At 43.0% G+C, this 18,143-nt stretch overlaps 1 protein-coding gene across 6 annotated transcripts in view; it reads left to right on the top strand.

Annotated features, from left to right (window-relative positions):
• Positions 1–17,342, top strand: part of PRDM15 (PR/SET domain 15) — a 44,328-nt gene extending 26,986 nt beyond the window's left edge. For 5 of the 6 annotated variants that reach the window (XM_075172999.1, XM_075172988.1, XM_075172970.1 and 2 more), the window contains 11 exons: positions 7,218–7,349; positions 8,322–8,456; positions 10,366–10,529; positions 10,985–11,064; positions 11,670–11,789; positions 12,500–12,631; positions 13,149–13,232; positions 13,430–13,605; positions 14,764–14,844; positions 15,193–15,405; positions 15,925–17,342. In XM_075172999.1, coding sequence (XP_075029100.1) covers positions 7,218–7,349; positions 8,322–8,456; positions 10,366–10,529; positions 10,985–11,064; positions 11,670–11,789; positions 12,500–12,631; positions 13,149–13,232; positions 13,430–13,605; positions 14,764–14,844; positions 15,193–15,405; positions 15,925–16,401 — 1,794 coding nt within the window. In that variant the 3' untranslated portion in view covers positions 16,402–17,342. The remainder of the gene's footprint in view (positions 1–7,217; positions 7,350–8,321; positions 8,457–10,365; positions 10,530–10,984; positions 11,065–11,669; positions 11,790–12,499; positions 12,632–13,148; positions 13,233–13,429; positions 13,606–14,763; positions 14,845–15,192; positions 15,406–15,924) is intronic. The other variant, XM_075172978.1, reaches the window with a different exon arrangement.
• Positions 17,343–18,143: the final 801 nt, after the last annotated feature.

Genomic DNA, 18,143 nt, shown 5'->3' with positions numbered 1-18,143 from the left:
TCATGGTGCAAGATGTACTCAAGCAACTCTTAAGTTGGTGTATAGACCTTTGTTGTTGATGCTTTGGGTGTGTTACATATCAATGAACGTAGATTTTGTGGATGTGTCTTTTTGTAGATAGGTGGAACATTCGTGATTCAAAAGACTGTCTAAATATTTCTAAATTTACCCTATGTAATTCTGCTGCAGCTTTTTTGGAAGTCCACCTCTGATGAACGGCCAATTTCAGTCAGTTACTTGGAATTGTACACCTGTATTTTGCTGTGCCAGCAGTTTCTGAGGTAGCCTGCTGGCTGGATAATAGGAGCTCCTACATGTTTCTGGCTAGAATGAATAAAACAGGACAGTAAATATGTTCTGTACTATCCATTGGATAACTTGCAAAGAACTGTAGCCCTCCTGAACATGATACAAAAACCCTTCTGTCCTGGTTTCGGCTGGGATAGGGTTAAATTTCTTCCTAGTGCTGTGTTTTGGATTTAGTACGAGAAGAATGTTGATAACACACTGATGTTTTCAGTTGTTGCTAAGTGCCCTCCTAGTCCAAGGACAGCTCCCGTGCCTACTGACTGAGCTAGGTACACAAGATGGGAGGGAACATAATCAGGACAGCCAGCCCAGCTGGCTAATGGGGTATTCCATACCATGTGACGTCATGCTCAGTATATGAATGGTAGGCGTGATCCAGGAAGTACCGATCGCTACTTGGTTATCGATCAGCACGGGTGGTGAGCAATTGCATTGTGCATCACTCATTTTGTATATTCTATCATTATTTATTATCATTATTTTCCCTTTTCTGTTCTATTAAACTGTCTTTATCTCAACCCACGAGTTTTTCTCACTCTTACCCTTCCGATTCTCTCCCCGTCCCACTGGGGGGGCGGGGAGAGTGAGTGAGCGGCTGCGTGGTATTTGGCTGCCTGCCAGGTTAAACCATGACAGTCCTTTTTGGCGCCCAACGTGGGGCTCGAAGGGTTGAGATAACGATAGATCTGACCAAAGTGTGTTAAGGCAAAATTGTTATAAGCATCCATTATATTGATTGGTCACAATGTTGATGTATTGGCTGTCAAAGTTGTGGGGCTGGCTCTCAATGTTGGGTCATGTAATACCTTGCTTGCAGTATGTGTTCCCTTTTGTGCTGTTTATCATCAGTCGGAACTGGGCCAAGATTATCATTTTGTTGCTGTTTTATGAGGTGATAAAATCATTGGTCATAAGTCTAATCTGGTATCTGTACTCGGCACTGCCGTCATTTCTGTACCTCGGGAACCACCTCTTAGAAATTATTGGTAATTGCACTTGTTCCTCCTCGGAGAATGAATTTAAGGGGGAGACGGGATGGGACACTCTCTCCCACTTGTTCATCTTCCCTTCCATATTGTCAGAAACTCCTTTTTCTTCTATCCTCTTCACAAAGATGTCCACAATATTCCCTGAGAATTTTGAATATCCTTGGGATGCTCAAACAAGCATGTTCATATTGCTATGTCTCCTGAATGTGGTTCAGGCCTTGTTTAGGGTTAAACAACTATTCAGGAATACTGTCCAGAGATCAACCCTCAGGAACAAGAAAAGAGGGAGGGCAAGCAGCGGTGCCTCATCGGGGCGGGCGGAGCGGCGAGTCTCGGGGGCGGCTACAGACACAGTGGTTACTCAAAACCCCACGACAGGCACTGCGGCTACTCCAACCCCCATGACAACCCCTGTGGCTACTCAAACCCCGGCAACAGTCACCGTAGCTTCTCCAACCCCTGCAACAGGCACTGCAGCCACTCAAACTCCGGCAACAGGCACTACAGTTACTCCAGCCCCCGCGACAGGCACTGCAGCTACCCAAACCCCAGCAACAGGCACTACAGCTGAACCAGAGGACCAACCCTTGTTGGTATCCATTGCCCCTGTACAGAAGAGGAAATCTTGGAAGCGGAGATCAGGTCGTTTAGAAAGGGATGATGAAAGACCAGGGCCGTCACAAGGAGAGGAGGAGGAAGAGGAAGAACTCATAAACGAGATGGAAACCACCCGATCGCTATCCCTGAGTGAGCTGCGAGATATGCGGAAATATTTCAGCCGTCATCCAGGCGAGCATATTGTTACCTGGCTGCTCCGATGCTGGGATAATGGGGCCAGTAGCCTGGAATTGGAGGGGAAGGAAGCCAAACAGCTGGGATCCCTTGCTAGGGAAGGAGGCATTGACAAAGCGATTGGAAAAGGGACACAGGCCCTCAGCCTCTGGAGGCGACTGCTGTCAGGTGTGAAGGAAAGGTATCCCTTCAAGGAAGATGTTATATATCGCCTAGGCAAATGGACCACTATGGAGAGAGGTATCCAGTACCTGAGAGAACTAGGCGTGCTGGAGGTGGTTTATAGTGACCTGGACAACAACCAAACGCCCAAAGATCCAGATGACGTTCAGTGCACGCGACCCATGTGGCGGAAGTTGGTACGGAGTGCACCAGCATCGTATGCCAGTTCGTTGGCAGTACTGTGCTGGAAAGAGGAAGAAGCACCAACGGTGGATGAGGTGGTTAGCAGACTTCGGGATTTTGAAGAAACTATCTCCTCCTCCCTTGTCTAGGCTGTAGAGAAATTGTCCCGAAAGGTCCAGCAACTCGAAGAGGGTATGTCCTATTCCCCACCTGTACGGACCAGTATCTCAGCCATTAGGAGTCAGCGTTTTTCTCCTCAAGAGAGAGGATATCGAAAGTACACACCACGGGGCACCCTGTGGTTTTACCTGCATGACCACGGAGAGGACATGAGGCAGTGGGATGGAAAACCTACCTTGACCCTAGAGGCACGGGTACGTGAGTTGCAAGGAAAAACAATCACACAAGGGGGTTCTCCCAGGAAAAATGCTGCTCCAGTTTTCAGGAAAAAACTGTCTCACGACGGTCCAGTTTCCAGTGAACAGTTCCCCAGACAGAGTAGAAGGGCTGATCTTACTTTGGACTGTAATGAAGGAATTCTTGACTCATGTTTGCAAGAAGTGAGAAGCAGATACTATGACCAGAACTAGAGGGGCCCTGCCTCCGGCCAGGTGGAGGAAAGGGACAACCGGGTTTACTGGACTGTGTGGATTCGATGGCCTGGCACATCAGAGCCACAGGAGTATAAGGCTCTCGTAGACACCGGTGCACAGTGCACCCTGATGCCATCAGGCTATAAAGGGGCAGAACCCATCTGTATTTCTGGAGTGACAGGGGGATCCCAAGAGTTAACTGTGTTGGAGGCCAAAGTGAGCCTAACCGGGAACGAGTGGCAGAAGCACCCCATTGTGACTGGCCCAGAGGCTCCGTGCATCCTTGGCATAGACTACCTCAGGAGAGGGTATTTCAAGGACCCAAAAGGGTACCAGTGGGCTTTTGGTATAGCTGCCTTGGAGACAGAGGAAATTAAACAGCTGTCCACCTTGCCCAGTCTCTCAGAGGACCCTTCTGTTGTGGGGTTGTTGAGGGTTGAAGAACAACAGGTACCAATCGCTACCACAACAGTGCACCAGCGACAATATCGCACCAACCGAGATTCCCTGATCCCCATCCATGAGCTGATTCGTCGACTGGAGAGCCAAGGAGTGATCAGCAAGACTCGCTCACCCTTCAACAGTCCCATATGGCCAGTGCGAAAGTCTAATGGAGAGTGGAGACTAACAGTAGACTACCGTGGCCTGAACGAAGTCACGCTGCTGCTGAGTGCTGCCGTGCCGGACACGCTAGAACTCCAAGATGAACTGGAGTCAAAGGCAGCCAAGTGGTACGCCACCATTGACATTGCTAATGCCTTCTTCTCCATCCCTTTGGCGGCAGAGTGCAGGCCACAGTTTGCTTTCACTTGGAGGGGCGTCCAGTACACCTGGAACCGACTGCCCCAGGGGTGGAAACACAGCCCTACCATTTGCCATGGACTAATCCACACCGCACTGGAACAGAGTGAGGCTCCAGAACACCTGCAATACATTGACGACATCATCGTGTGGGGCAACACAGCAGAAGAAGTTTTTGAGAAAGGGGAGAGAATAATTCAAATCCTTCTGAAAGCCGGTTTTGCCATAAAACAAAGTAACCTCAAGGGACCTGCACAGGAGATCCAGTTTTTAGGAATAAAATGGCAAGATGGACGTCGTCAGGTCCCAATGGATGTGATCAACAAAATAACAGCCATGTCCCCACCGACTAGCAAAAGGGAAACACAAGCTTTCTTAGGCGTTGTGGGCTTTTGGAGAATGCATATTCCAGATTATAGCCTGATTGTAAGCCCCCTCTATCAAGTGACTCGGAAGAAGAACGATTTCAAATGGGGCCCTGAGCAACAACAAGCCTTTGAACAAATTAAACGGGAGACAGCTCATGCAGTAGCCCTTGGGCCAGTCCGGGCAGGACAAGATGTGAAGAATGTGCTCTACACCGCAGCCGGGGAGAATGGCCCCACCTGGAGCCTCTGGCAGAAAGCACCAGGGGAGACTCGAGGTCGACCCTTAGGGTTCTGGAGTCGGGGATACAGAGGATCCGAGGCCCGCTACACTCCAACTGAGAAGGAGATATTGGCAGCATATGAAGGGATTCGAGCTGCTTCGGAAGTGGTTGGCACTGAAGCACAGCTCCTCCTGGCACCCCGACTGCCGGTGCTGGGCTGGATGTTCAAAGGGAGCGTCCCCTCTACACATCATGCAACCGATGCTACGTGGAGTAAGTGGGTCGCACTGATCACACAACGGGCCCGAATAGGAAACCCCAGTCGCCCAGGAATCTTGGAGGTGATCACGAACTGGCCAGAAGGCAAAGATTTTGGAATATCCCCAGAGGAGGAGGTGACACGTGCTGAAGAAGCCCCACTGTATAATAAACTACCAGAAAGCGAGAAGCAATATGCCCTGTTCACTGATGGGTCCTGTCGCCTTGTGGGAAAGCATCGGAGGTGGAAAGCTGCTGTATGGAGTCCTATACGCCAAGTCGCAGAAACTGCTGAAGGAGAAGGTGAATCGAGCCAGTTTGCAGAGGTAAAAGCCATCCAGCTGGCCTTGGACATTGCTGAACGAGAAAAATGGCCAGTACTTTATCTCTATACTGACTCATGGATGGTGGCAAATGCCCTGTGGGGGTGGTTGCAGCAGTGGAAGCAGAACAACTGGCAGCGCAGAGGTAAACCCATCTGGGCTGCCGCGTTGTGGCAAGATATTGCTGCCCGAGTAGAGAACCTGACTGTAAAAGTATGTCACGTAGATGCTCACATGCCCAAGAGTCGGGCCACTGAAGAACATCAAAACAACCAGCAGGTAGACCAGGCTGCTAAGATTGAAGTGGCTCAGGTGGATCTGGACTGGCAACATAAGGGTGAATTATTTATAGCTCGGTGGGCCCATGATGCCTCAGGCCATCAAGGAAGAGATGCAACATACAGATGGGCTCGTGATCGAGGGGTGGACTTAACCATGGACGCTATTGCACACGTTATCCATGAATGTGAAACGTGCACTGCAATCAAGCAAGCCAAGTGAGTAAAGCCTCTTTGGTATGGGGGACGATGGTTGAAATACAAGTATGGGGAGGCCTGGCAGTTTGATTATATCACACTCCCACAAACCCGCCACGGCAAGCGCTATGTGCTCACCATGGTGGAAGCAACCACCGGCTGGCTGGAGACATACCCTGTGCCCCATGCCACTGCCCGGAACACCATCCTGGGCCTTGAAAAGCAAGTCCTATGGCGACATGGCACCCCAGAAAGAATTGAGTCAGACAACGGGACTCATTTCCGAAACACCCTCATAGACGCCTGGGCCAAAGAGCACGGCATTGAGTGGGTCTATCACATCCCCTACCATGCACCAGCCTCCGGGAAAATCGAACGATACAACGGGCTGCTAAAGACAACACTGAGGGCAATGGGTGGTGGGACATTCAAGCATTGGGACACACATTTAGCAAAAGCCACCTGGTTAGTCAACACTAGCTGGCTTAGTTAATCGAGCTGGCCCTGCCCAATCAAGACTCTTACGTACTGTAGATGGAGATAAAGTCCCTGTCGTGCACATAAGAAATATGCTGGGGAAGACAGTCTGGGTTACTCCTGCCTCTGGCAAGGGAAAACCCATCCGTGGGATTGCTTTTGCTCAAGGACCTGGGTGCACTTGGTGGGTGATGCGAAAGGATGGGCAAGTCCGGTGTGTACCTCAAGGGGATTTGATTTTGGGTGAAAATAGCCAATGAACTGAATTTTATGATGTCAATTGTTATATGATATTGTATATCATTATTCCTATGGTTGCTATCAATGGTATAGCAGTGAAAATCACCCAGATTAATGAAGAATGAGCTGACTCCGATGAAACCGAGCAAAGTGCAACGATGATAGAACTGAACGAGTGCAGCAGTACCGAAATGAGAACTGGCTTCAGGATGCAACAGCCCAACACCACACACCATCCTTCTGGCCCTGAAAGACTGTTATGACAGATGGAGCCCAAAGTTGTGGACTAAAAGAACTCAATGGACATTTGTATATATTTATGTATATATATGTATGTATATGTATTATATGTATATATATGTATGTATATGTATTATATATGTATATATATATAAAAGATAGTGGTGATTAATTGAAATGTATCGAAAAATGTGAGACCTAAGCATAACGTAAATGGTATGGAATAAGGGGTGGATACTGTCCTGGTTTCGGCTGGGATAGGGTTAAATTTCTTCCTAGTGCTGTGTTTTGGATTTAGTAGAGAAGAATGTTGATAACACACTGATGTTTTCAGTTGTTGCTAAGTGCCCTCCTAGTCCAAGGACAGCTCCCGTGCCTACTGACTGAGCTAGGTACACAAGATGGGAGGGAACATAATCAGGACAGCCAGCCCAGCTGGCCAATGGGGTATTCCATACCATGTGACGTCATGCTCAGTATATGAATGGTAGGCGTGATCCAGGAAGTACCGATCGCTACTTGGTTATCGGTCAGCGCGGGTGGTGAGCAATTGCATTGTGCATCACTCATTTTGTATATTCTATCATTATTTATTATCATTATTTTCCCTTTTCTGTTCTATTAAACTGTCTTTATCTCAACCCACGAGTTTTTCTCACTCTTACCCTTCCGATTCTCTCCCCGTCCCACTGGGGGGGCGGGGGGAGTGAGTGAGCGGCTGCGTGGTATTTGGCTGCCTGCCAGGTTAAACCACAACACCTTCCTTCCTTCTTCTTTTCTTTTAGGTATTTTCATGTAGGAGCAATATGAACAAACACCTTTTAACACATGGAGACAAGAAATACACTTGTGAAATCTGTGGACGTAAATTTTTCAGGGTGGATGTGTTGAGAGATCATATTCATGTCCATTTTAAGGTATTGTGTTAATAATTTATTAGAAAAGGCATGTTACTTAGCAGATACATAAGCATATCAATAAATACATTGAGACTGTTATGGCCACATGTTCATACTGGCAACACAACAGTGATTATGTACCCTGTGCACTGATGTTTCTGCAGCCTCGCATGAGTTGTGCTCTGATTTACCCATGGCTCTGTTTCTACATCTGGATTGCTACAGAGTATGTGGACTATCATATTTGAAGTTATTTCAGCTACCACTGCAGAACACTGTTCTGAATGCAATGGAAAAACCAGCTCTGTGACCTTGGGTGAATCACAGAGATTGCTGAGTTTAAAGCAGGGAGAATAACTTAACAGGAAGGCTGCAGACAGATGTATTGTTCCAGTTCTAGTTTGGTTGGGCTGAGGGGTTACTGTCATCCCCTCTCTTTGTGGGGAAAAAACAAACGAGATCTAATTGTTCCTGCCCTTTCCATGCCAGTGATGGTGATATTCTCTTGTATATGCCAGCATAACTGCCTGTGTATTGAGTTCCTTACCTGGTTTTATCAAAATGTTCCAAATCACAAAAAAATCCTATTAATAGTGCTTAAGCAGACCTAGATTATTTTGACGTAACTAGGTTAACACTGAATTGTAAGGAACTGAATTGAAAGGGAACTGTATCACTCAGTGGTGCTCATAAAGATGCTTTTATGGATGTAACACTGTACCAGTTGAGTCTCTGTTTACATTACAGTTCCTTTTATACACAAAAATTGAGTATTATTTGTTTGGATAAACAGTTGTTCCTTGTTTAGTCCTGGACAGAGGAACTTTGTTTATCTGAATTAAATGAAGCAGGAGGATATTTTAAATAAATAATGTTACAGCAATTGTTAATGCAAGGCAGTCTGCATGGCAACAAAAGCTGACTAGGTGTTACCTTTTGAAATAGAAGTTTAATCTATTAAAACAGAATATTCTTTCCCACCCTACACAGGACATAGCACTAATGGATGATCACCAGAGAGAAGAGTTCATTGGCAAAATTGGAATCTCATCAGAGGAAAACGATGACAACTCTGATGAAAGTGCAGATTCTGAGCCTCACAAGTATAGCTGCAAAAGGTGCCAGGTAGCTTTAAATACTTTCAAATTAACTTGTTTTGGGATGGGGGAGGGAGTGGAGATGTCTATAAATCATTCAGAATTTTAAATAACATTAAGGAAGGGTTGACAAAGACAAGGCCAGTCCACAGGTCTGCTCTCTTCTGCAGTGCTTGTTACCTCTAATCTATGAAGCGATGCTATTCCATAAGAGTTGAAGTGGTGTTCTTCAAGGTGCATGCTAACCACTTAAAAAGAGAAATACACATACATACGCTGTGTGCAAGGAAGCAAGCAAGCAAAACTGGAGGAAGAAACACTAAAGGAACATTCAAATCTTATACCACCTTTTAATTATGTGCAAAATTAAAATCGTTACAGCATTTCTGAATGATATGGTCCACAAATTGATTAATTTTGATAAGATCAGATGGTTCTCTAGTGGATATCCAGTTTGGAGGATTAAGACTGCTGCTTATGTTCAGTGTGACTGCTTCTTCTTGGCCTACTTTATTACTAACAGGATGGCACTAGAAGTACTGCTGGAATACACTTTACTCAGTTGTCATCTGAGAGAGTAAGACACTTTAAACCTCTTACAGCATGGCTTTTGCCGTTTTGTAAAGAAGTAATGGGGTCTTTAAGGCCCTTTTGGATTCTCTGCCCTTACTGGGCGAGCATGCTGTGCTGGGCTGGGTGGGATGTAAAAGCAATCAGTGAGAACAGCAAAACTGGCCAAACTGACATAGGGACAGGGGAATTTTGGTAGTCAAGCCAGTGACTTGGCCCCTGGAAATCAGAGCTTATTTCACAGTCTACGCCTAACGTGGTGAAAGTGCTTAGCTTATCTTCATTTTAAAGACATGGAGATAATACTACTTCAGTTTTCTGTTCTTATCTGTGAACTGGTTTTAAGAGCAAACTGATTTTAAGCTTATGTCAGTAAGCATAAGAAGATGTGGTATCACAGCAGTTAATCACATGCTTGCTTTCAATGTGGTAATTTTAACGCCTGACAATGAGTACATAAACTATATAAAATTGTATGCTTCCAAATGAGGGCAATTGTGCCATTCAAATTAGAAAGGGCTTTTTGGAAGCTGGGCTTTTTAGCACTTTTGCGGGTGTTTGTGAAGTAAACAGTTGTGTAAGGCAACAGCTGTGGAAAATGAGTGTTACCTGCAATGAGGTGGGGAGGCTCTTTTTGGCTGAAAATATCTGTTCATGCACTCCTACGAATGAGTCTTGGTGAAATACCTCTTCTGAGCTCTTAAGAATCTCTCTCTTGTTTTTTTTCTCATCCCAAAGTACACCTTTACCAAGCTGTGCAGTGCTGTCAGAAATACCGTGACTAGTTCCAAAATTGGAGCAAAAGATCATGTCATTATGGCACTTTGCCCTAGTATGTTGGAGCATATATGCGTATGCAGGGTTGCTTAGCCCAGGGGAGCTAAGTAGTGGAGCACCTGTCTATCGTAGTTGTAGCACTTCCAGGAGCTGAGCTAGAATCACTGCCCTGCAACGCCTAGAAATACCAACTCTGCTGGAGCTAGTGCCAAAGCTTACTATGCAGACTAGAGCTTACCATGCCCCTAGAGCTCAAAAGACGTTTTTTCCATCTGTGGCGTTCTTGCTTTGACAGCTAGTGGAGGTTAGACGTGGCTCTCTTCAAGGCTGTTCCTCTGTGCACAAAGAGGACAAAGAGGTCCATCTCAATCTAGTTTTCCAAATGAGTTAACTGATGTTCTGAAGCAATGTGCTTGTAATGGCCAAAGAGGTTCAGGCCTAACTCCAGCTTTCACAGATTTTTCATCTAGTGATACTCAGGCTATTTATGTCTACTAGCTCTGACTCTAGATCCTGGTAACATGTAACTAGGTCGTTGCTGTTCCCGAGGACTTTTTTCCCCTTTCATTCACTATTGGTTCATTCCACAGTTGACTTTCGGCAGAGGGAAGGAGTACCTGAAGCACATAATGGACGTGCACAAGGAGAAGGGCTATGGCTGTAGCATTTGTAACCGACGTTTTGCCTTGAAGGCAACTTACCATGCACACATGGTCATTCATCGGGAGAACCTGCCTGATCCTAACGTGCAGAAGTAAGATGACACGTTGGACTGATAAGAGGAGCTATCTTGCTGAAGTTACAGTGGCTCTGCCACCTGATGCTTTTAGAGAGTTGGGCTGTACTAAAATATCTGAAACTGTATAATGGGTGTTAAAAAGTTTATTAAAAGCTTGAAATATATATCACTAATGATTCATTTCACACAGATGATTAATCAACAGCCTCCCAGTTTGGGCTTTGTAAAGTGTAAATCTATGATTTTGGTAAATATTTTTTAAAAATTTGAGGATATCTCAATGCCAGACTGCTCCAAGCTTGGAGTGAAATTATGGGTTTCCTAAGGCTCATTTTAAAAATGCATTTATGTTTTAAGGAGCTTTTATGGTAACTAGTATTACCAAATGAAATACAGTTACTGACAGAGGTGCCTGAAAACCACCTCTGTCTCAAGAAAAGAATCACAATTTTTGGTCTCTCTGGTTTCAGATACATTCACCCATGTGAAATCTGTGGAAGGATTTTTAACAGTATAGGAAATCTGGAAAGACATAAGCTTATACATACAGGTAAAAATGTTGTGTTTCTTAATTATTATCAATATTAAAAAGAAATTTCTGTTGCCAGTGCCTGCCTTATTTTTTTCAGGAGGAAATAAGTTAGGGTTTTTGACTCTAAGTTACAATAAGATAAATGTTATACTTGTGCTTTCAGGGTAGGCTGGTTTTCTAAAGCAGGTAGTATTAATGAAGGTATTTTGTCTAGGCACACAATCCAGATTCCTAGTTTATACGATGCAGGATTCACCTGCTGAAAATCCTAATTCTTTATTCTGTTCTTCCCCAAATTCTTATCCATGCCACCTTCTCACCATTACACAGGCTGAAAACTGCTAATGCAAAATCATTTTTAACAGCTCATTATTATTTCATGCTATTCAGTATTTTCCTACGTCAGGCTTTATCTTTTTTTCAGATCTCACACAAAAAGCCAGCTTTTCTCTCTCTCCAAAGTCTTCTAATTTAGTTTGGGCTACAATATGCATGAAAGATGTGGTTGACAACACAGGTGGACTGTTGCCCTCTAATTCACCAGTTTAGTCAGTTTTTAGGAGATGCACATTTTTCATTAACATTTTTTTTTGTTTATGTTGTCTTTTAAATTTATTTTTAAGGTGTAAAAAGTCATGCTTGTGAGCAATGTGGCAAATCATTTGCTAGAAAAGACATGTTAAAAGAACATATGCGGGTCCATGATAATATCCGAGAATACTTGTGTGCAGAATGTGGCAAAGGTATGTCTAATGCCTTGTTTTCCATTAATTGTGATACAGAATAGCAGGTGAATATCTGAATTAAAACTACTTCCATTCTTAGAATATTGGGAAGGTCCTCGGAGTGCTGTAAATCCTGCATTTTTGCGAGGTAGAAACTGTATTAATCAGGAGCCTTATGGTTACATAAACTACCCCTAATTTAGTTTCATGGCCTGAGAGACAAAACCGATTTTAATAAAATTTGCTTCTGTCAGATTAAGGAATGCTTGCCTGAGTGAGTTCCAATGCATTTGCAGCACAAAAGTGAATACAAGTTAATTTTTTCATTCTAGGTTGTATTCAGGCTTAAGAAATAGAGTAATTTCTTTCTGTAAGCCTTAAGAGTCAAAGTTGCTTTGACTTTTTGAATTGTTCGCGTTGTAACTTGAACAAATCTGAACTCGTATTTTAGTGGAAGGCAGTAAGTCTGACATCTCTAATGATGTTTTGTCTTTGCTTGTCCCTGCTGTTTTGCCTCTTCCTCAGTGGTTACTCAGATGTTTTCCAGAGCTTTTTCCTGGAATTAAAATGATAATGTACACTGCTACCTAAACAATTAGAAATACACAATTGTGGGCATGCAGCAAATATAATCTTAGAGCTCTTGGCTAACAACATGATCATCCTGAGTTCTCCTCTGAAGGTGGGAGCAATGGACTAATTGTCATGCTGTACCTTTTGTCTCACAGGAATGAAGACAAAACATGCACTTCGTCACCACATGAAACTTCACAAAGGGATTAAAGAATATGAATGCAAGGAATGTCACCGCAAATTTGCACAGAAAGTCAACATGCTGAAGCATTACAAAAGACACACGGGTGAGATCTCTAAAGATGTACAAAAGTTGCACTGAATCAGTTAAATGCTTCCCGAGACAGCTCTTATCTAGAACAGTCAGAGAGTATAAGGAACACTAATTAAAAAAAATGCATATTCTGCTTTTTGAAAAGTGAGATTTTGTCCTTTCATCAGCCAAGACCACCTGTTACACAATTAAGATACATAGTTTAGTTGGTTTCATGTTTTGCTTTTTTAAGAGAGGTTGTTTTGGTCTAGGGTAGGTCTAGAGTGTTGGTTTTGTTTTAAGTTATTCTTCAGTTTTTCATTTCCCAAAACAAAATTTTACCTCCCACATCAATTTCTCTTGGATTCATTTTATGGCCAGATATAGTGGCACGGCTTAGATAAAAATTGGTGAAGTTGGTGAAGCTGGGCTGCTTCTGCTTGTTTGGCTGTGATTTATTTATTTTTTTTTTTTTAGTAATATGAAACTTGGAATTGTCCCAGATACCTTAGACTGTTTTCACTCTGATGTTAAATGTGCTCTTCATGCAGGAATCAAAGATTTCATGTGTGAGCTATGTGGCAAGACGTTTAGTGAGAGAAATACAATGGAGACTCATAAGTTGATTCATACAGGTAAATCCTTTAAAAAACAGTATCCAAAGACAATATCTTAATTTTGTTCCTAGGCTTGCTTTAGACTTGCCTGTCTTGGAACTAGTGTTACACATCATGTTACCGACATAAAATTGTTCCTCTTGTTGAGATGCTGACAATACAGTACTCATCTTTGGGGGCTGTTGCTAACAGCGTTTCCTTCCATCTGCTACCAGTAGGAAAACAGTGGACATGTTCAGTCTGTGATAAGAAATATGTCACTGATTACATGCTACAGAAGCACATCCAGCTCACTCATGATAAGGTAGAAGCCCAGAGCTGTCAGCTGTGTGGGACAAAGGTTTCTACCAGAGCTTCCATGAGTCGACATATGAGGCGTAAACATCCAGAGGTGAGTTAGTTTGGTACGTAAATTGTGGGGTGGCTTGTTTTTTGGTTTTTCTGGGGGTTTTTTGCTTTTTTTTTTTTGGTAAAGAAAGTTTATGGCCTTCAGTGACTTGAAAGGAATTACTTCTTTTTTTCTCTCTCTCTTTTTTCTGTTCTTTTGGGGCCAATTTTAGGTGGTGTCTGTTAAGCATGCACTTAACTGAATCAGCCCTTTCATACGTTATGTTTCAGTAGTAAACATAGCTGATCGTCAGTTCCTAAAAATGAAGTTCTGATTATTTAAATCCCTTTTCGTTTTCTGCCTCAGCTTAAATGTATATTTTTTTCACGTTTTGTCTTCATCCATTAATGAGTGTAATTGATTCTCTTTTCCCCATTGTGTTCTCTGTATTCAGAAGTGATCTGAAAGAAGTGGTGAATAGAGAGGTGATGGCAGCATCTGCTGATGATACAAAATTATTCTTAGTAGTAAAGATGAATGCTGACTGCAGAGGATCTGAATTAGAGGGATGTTTTGTCTGACCCCAACGGGGCTTTTTCTGTGTTCAAAATTTCTGAATAGCTATTGTGTTTCTCCTCAGCATTTCTTGTTTATGTTGACTAAGGCTTGTCCGTTCCCTTTGAGGCTTTTTTTTTTTTTAAACTAGCAATTTATCATTAGCATTGCTTTCTGTGAACATTTTTTTTATCATGATGACTGGGAAGGAAGTCAACAAAAAGCTTTGTTTATTGATTTTTGGATTAAAAATGCTACGTATCTGCAATCCAGAGGGCAGTTTGTCTCTGTTCTTTGATAAGCCGAGATGTATAAATTCAGCTGAAAATAATGGAGTAGGACATAGGTTTTTTTCAAACACGTTGTTTGTTTTTTATAGAATTCATCACTTCCCAGTGGGTTGTGTTCTGTCTAGAATATGAAAATAAACATATTCTTATATTGTTGTCTTTAAACTTTGCTGGTTGTCAGTGAGAAGGAGAAGATTATATGCCAAAAGGTTATTTAAAAAAGAGCCATGGTTAAGTCCCTTGTATTAAATGATACATGTAAAATAGTAGACTACATCATTTTTGCTTTGTGACAGGATTTATTAGGGCAATGCTGTATTGTTTGACTGTGGTGTGCACTGCTGCACTTCACCAGCTGATACCTCTTTGTCTACAGATTCTTTCGGTGAGGATTGATGATTTAGAGCAGCTGCCAGAGACGACTACCATTGATGCCTCCTCGATTGGGATTGTGCAGGTAAATTTGTCATTGCAGAATACTGGTGGCAGCTAGATTCCAGGCCTGCTGGAAGGTGGGGTGGGGCATAGGCTGATGTTGGGCATAGGCTGACGGGCAAGGAATGTGCTTTTTTAGAGCTTAACAAAAGCAGATGCAAGCTGTTGATCTGTTTTTTTGTATAATGTGGGTGCTGGTAAAACGGAGGTAATTACAGGATGAGGTCTCATTCCCTGATACCAGGTTTTTGCTAAAGTTTGTTTCTTCACTTGAGAATTGACAGTAAACCAACTTCAGGTGATAGTCTCTTACTTGGAACTTCACTAAGCAAAATGACTTGATGTTTTGTTTGGAAATGTGTTGCTCCAGCCGGAATTAGCCTTGGAACAGGGAGAATTACCAGAAGGGAAGCAGCATATGAAAGCTCCTAAACGTGGCCAGAAACGAAAACAAAAGTCAGGTGAGGAGGAGGAAGCTCAAGTGCCTGAGGACCCTGCCTTCAGTGAATACCCAGAGAAGGAAGGTGAATTCACAGGGAATGTTGGAGATGAGACTAATTCAGCTGTGCAGAGCATCCAGCAGGTGAGCTCCAGTAGCAGGGTGATGGGTAGCAGGCATTGCTTAGAGGGATAACCCTTCTTCTTTCCTAATAGCAAACACAAAAGCGTGATTGGAACATTTAGAGCTAGTTTGATAAATTGTGGTAATACGAAGATGAATAGAGACTTTAAAAAAACATAGAGACTTTAAAAGGAGTTGGACCAGTAAGCTCCTCAAGTTTGTTTTCATTTCCTTTGGTGTTACCATCTCCTTGTTTGCCAGATACCACTAACTGGCTGAAGCTGTGACTAAAAGTGTGAAAGTTAATACGGCTGCTTGTTGTGAATGTTGCCTATGTCTCCCTCCCATTACCTTCTTATTTCTATGTGTGGAAGTTGTTAAATTGCAAGCTTTCTGTGTTCCCCTCTGTGTGTAAGATTTCTCTTGCTGGCAGTAGCAACACGTGAGCCCATCAGCACTCAGGTCATCTTTCTTGATGCTTGATATTTGGTAGTCATCTGCAAGATACAAGGTTGAGGTTACCTTTCTGTTTTTCCTCAGGTGGTGGTGACCCTTGGCGACCCAAATGTCACAGCCCCTTCCAGTTCTGTCGGGCTGACAAATATCACTGTTACCCCCATTACGACAGCAGCTGGAACCCAATTCACAAACCTCCAGCCAGTGGCTGTGGGCCATCTGACTGCACCTGAACGCCAGTTACAGCTGGACAACTCAATTCTCACCGTGACATTTGACACCGTCAGCGGTTCCGCCATGCTGCACAACCGCCAAAATGACATTCAGATCCAGCCGCAGCCAGAGGCAGCCAATCCTCAGTCTGTGGCCCATTTTATAAACCTGACCACCTTGGTGAACTCCATTGCTCCTCTAGGGAACCAGATAACGGAACAGCATCCTCTGACATGGAGGTCAGTGCCTCAGACTGATGTCTTGCAGCCCCAGGCACAGCCAACGCAACAGCAGTCAGGACAGCAGCAGGTTCAAACAGACCAACAACAACAGATGTATAGCTACTAATTTATACTTTGAAAAGTTTTGAAATGGACAGTACTTAGAGACAAAAACACACAGATGTCTGGAAAATTTCTAATAGGATTGTTTGCTGGATACCAAACAGAGATGGGGAAATGTTTATACAATGAAATGTAAGCTAAAATTGGCATAGCACCCTGCAACACCCTAATCCTGAGATTCTCATGCTGTCTCTAGACCTTGCACTGTCTTGAAAAAAAAAAAAAAGGAAAAAAAGTCTCACCATAAATTTAGCACCCCCTTGCACTGTGTATTTTGTGCAGTAAGATTGAAATTTGACAGGAGCATCATAATACATCTTAACCAAAGCAGGGAAAGCCTAAACATTATGGCACTGGTGATTTACAAAACCCTTTCAGCCATACCATGTCACGTCTTTCCAGTCTGGAAATTACATATGAAGACCTTGTTCACAGTGAGGTGGAATGCACCTGTGGTCAGCTGGTAGAGACTGAGATGTAGACACAAATGGGCAAAACAATAATTGTCGTGGTTTTTATCTTCTTTAGGTCGTGTATCTAACAACATTGGTAAACTAGGTGGAGGTTGGGGCTTTGGGGTTGGGGATAAGTGTGGTGTGGAAGAAAATATACCAATTTCACAAAGTATTTCCATTTTAGTCATGGGAAAACCCCTGTACCCATAACACAGTGTTAGTGCTACTTGAATCAGATAGCTGGTCTAATGCTAAAGCAACTTTTATGGTCTTCTAGTCAAGTTTGAATCAAACCAGTTATGAACTGAAAAAGAGAATGTGATACAGTTCTATGTAATTTTTCAAAACTGCTCTTTCAATCTTGCTTTTAGCTAATAGGCCTGAAGAGCAATCAGTCCCCTTTGATCAAGTTCAGGATGTGAATTTTTTTCAATTAGTCTTCTTTCATCGTGTAATAAACATTTGAGAAAGCATTCTTTTTATATATATATACATAGCCTTTGTACTTTACTGTGTGTTTCTGGTGAGTATTTGTGTGAAAAACACTCTTATCAATATGATATATTAGTTTTTTCATCCCCATATTGCCCTTTCTCACAGAAATAATGTATGGATTCTATCCCTTCTGTTTCCAAAACTGTTTCCAAAACTATTTCCAAAATTCATAGCCACACAAGATGGTGTGAAATGGAAGAAAAAAGAATGTCTGAAGCATATCTGCCACATGGAGGCAGTATGGCCTAGTGTATAATGGGCAAGGTTTGCATGACTATTAGGGCTATAAATAGTGGGTTGGGTCAAATACATCATTGCTGATACTACACTTTCATTCCATTCTCCATACATTGATGTGCAGTCTGGGCTTTTGCATGTCAAGAAGGTAGTATCTTTCCCACAGAGAAAAAGCAGCTGATACCAAAAAGGAATAAACTAAAAAAAAAGTTGTTGCCTGGAATCCTGAAAGGCAGATCTGTCCTTCCAGCTATGGCTGAAGAACAAGGTCCTTTGGGGCAGCAGGCTGAGCCACAGAACCGTGCTAAAGGTTTTTGCTGAGGATAAAGCAGCTGCTGTGTTTGACAGTGAAGATAGATTGATAGTGGTAAAAATCCTGTCTTTGCCTATTGTATTTATGAAAATGTTCTATGTATTAGCAAAAATATGAGTAGGAATGACTTCAGGTTTGAAAGTCTGTATTAACATGGACTACTTGACCCCTAAAGGATGCCTTATAATCTCTACAAGAAATTCTTCCAAAGTATAAATGTCTGGGTATTAAAATTAACTCAAATGG

This window comes from Calonectris borealis, chromosome 1 (genome assembly GCF_964195595.1).
Source record: "Calonectris borealis chromosome 1, bCalBor7.hap1.2, whole genome shotgun sequence".
NCBI lineage: Eukaryota > Metazoa > Chordata > Aves > Procellariiformes > Procellariidae > Calonectris > Calonectris borealis.
This window is presented reverse-complemented; position numbering and strand designations above follow the sequence as displayed.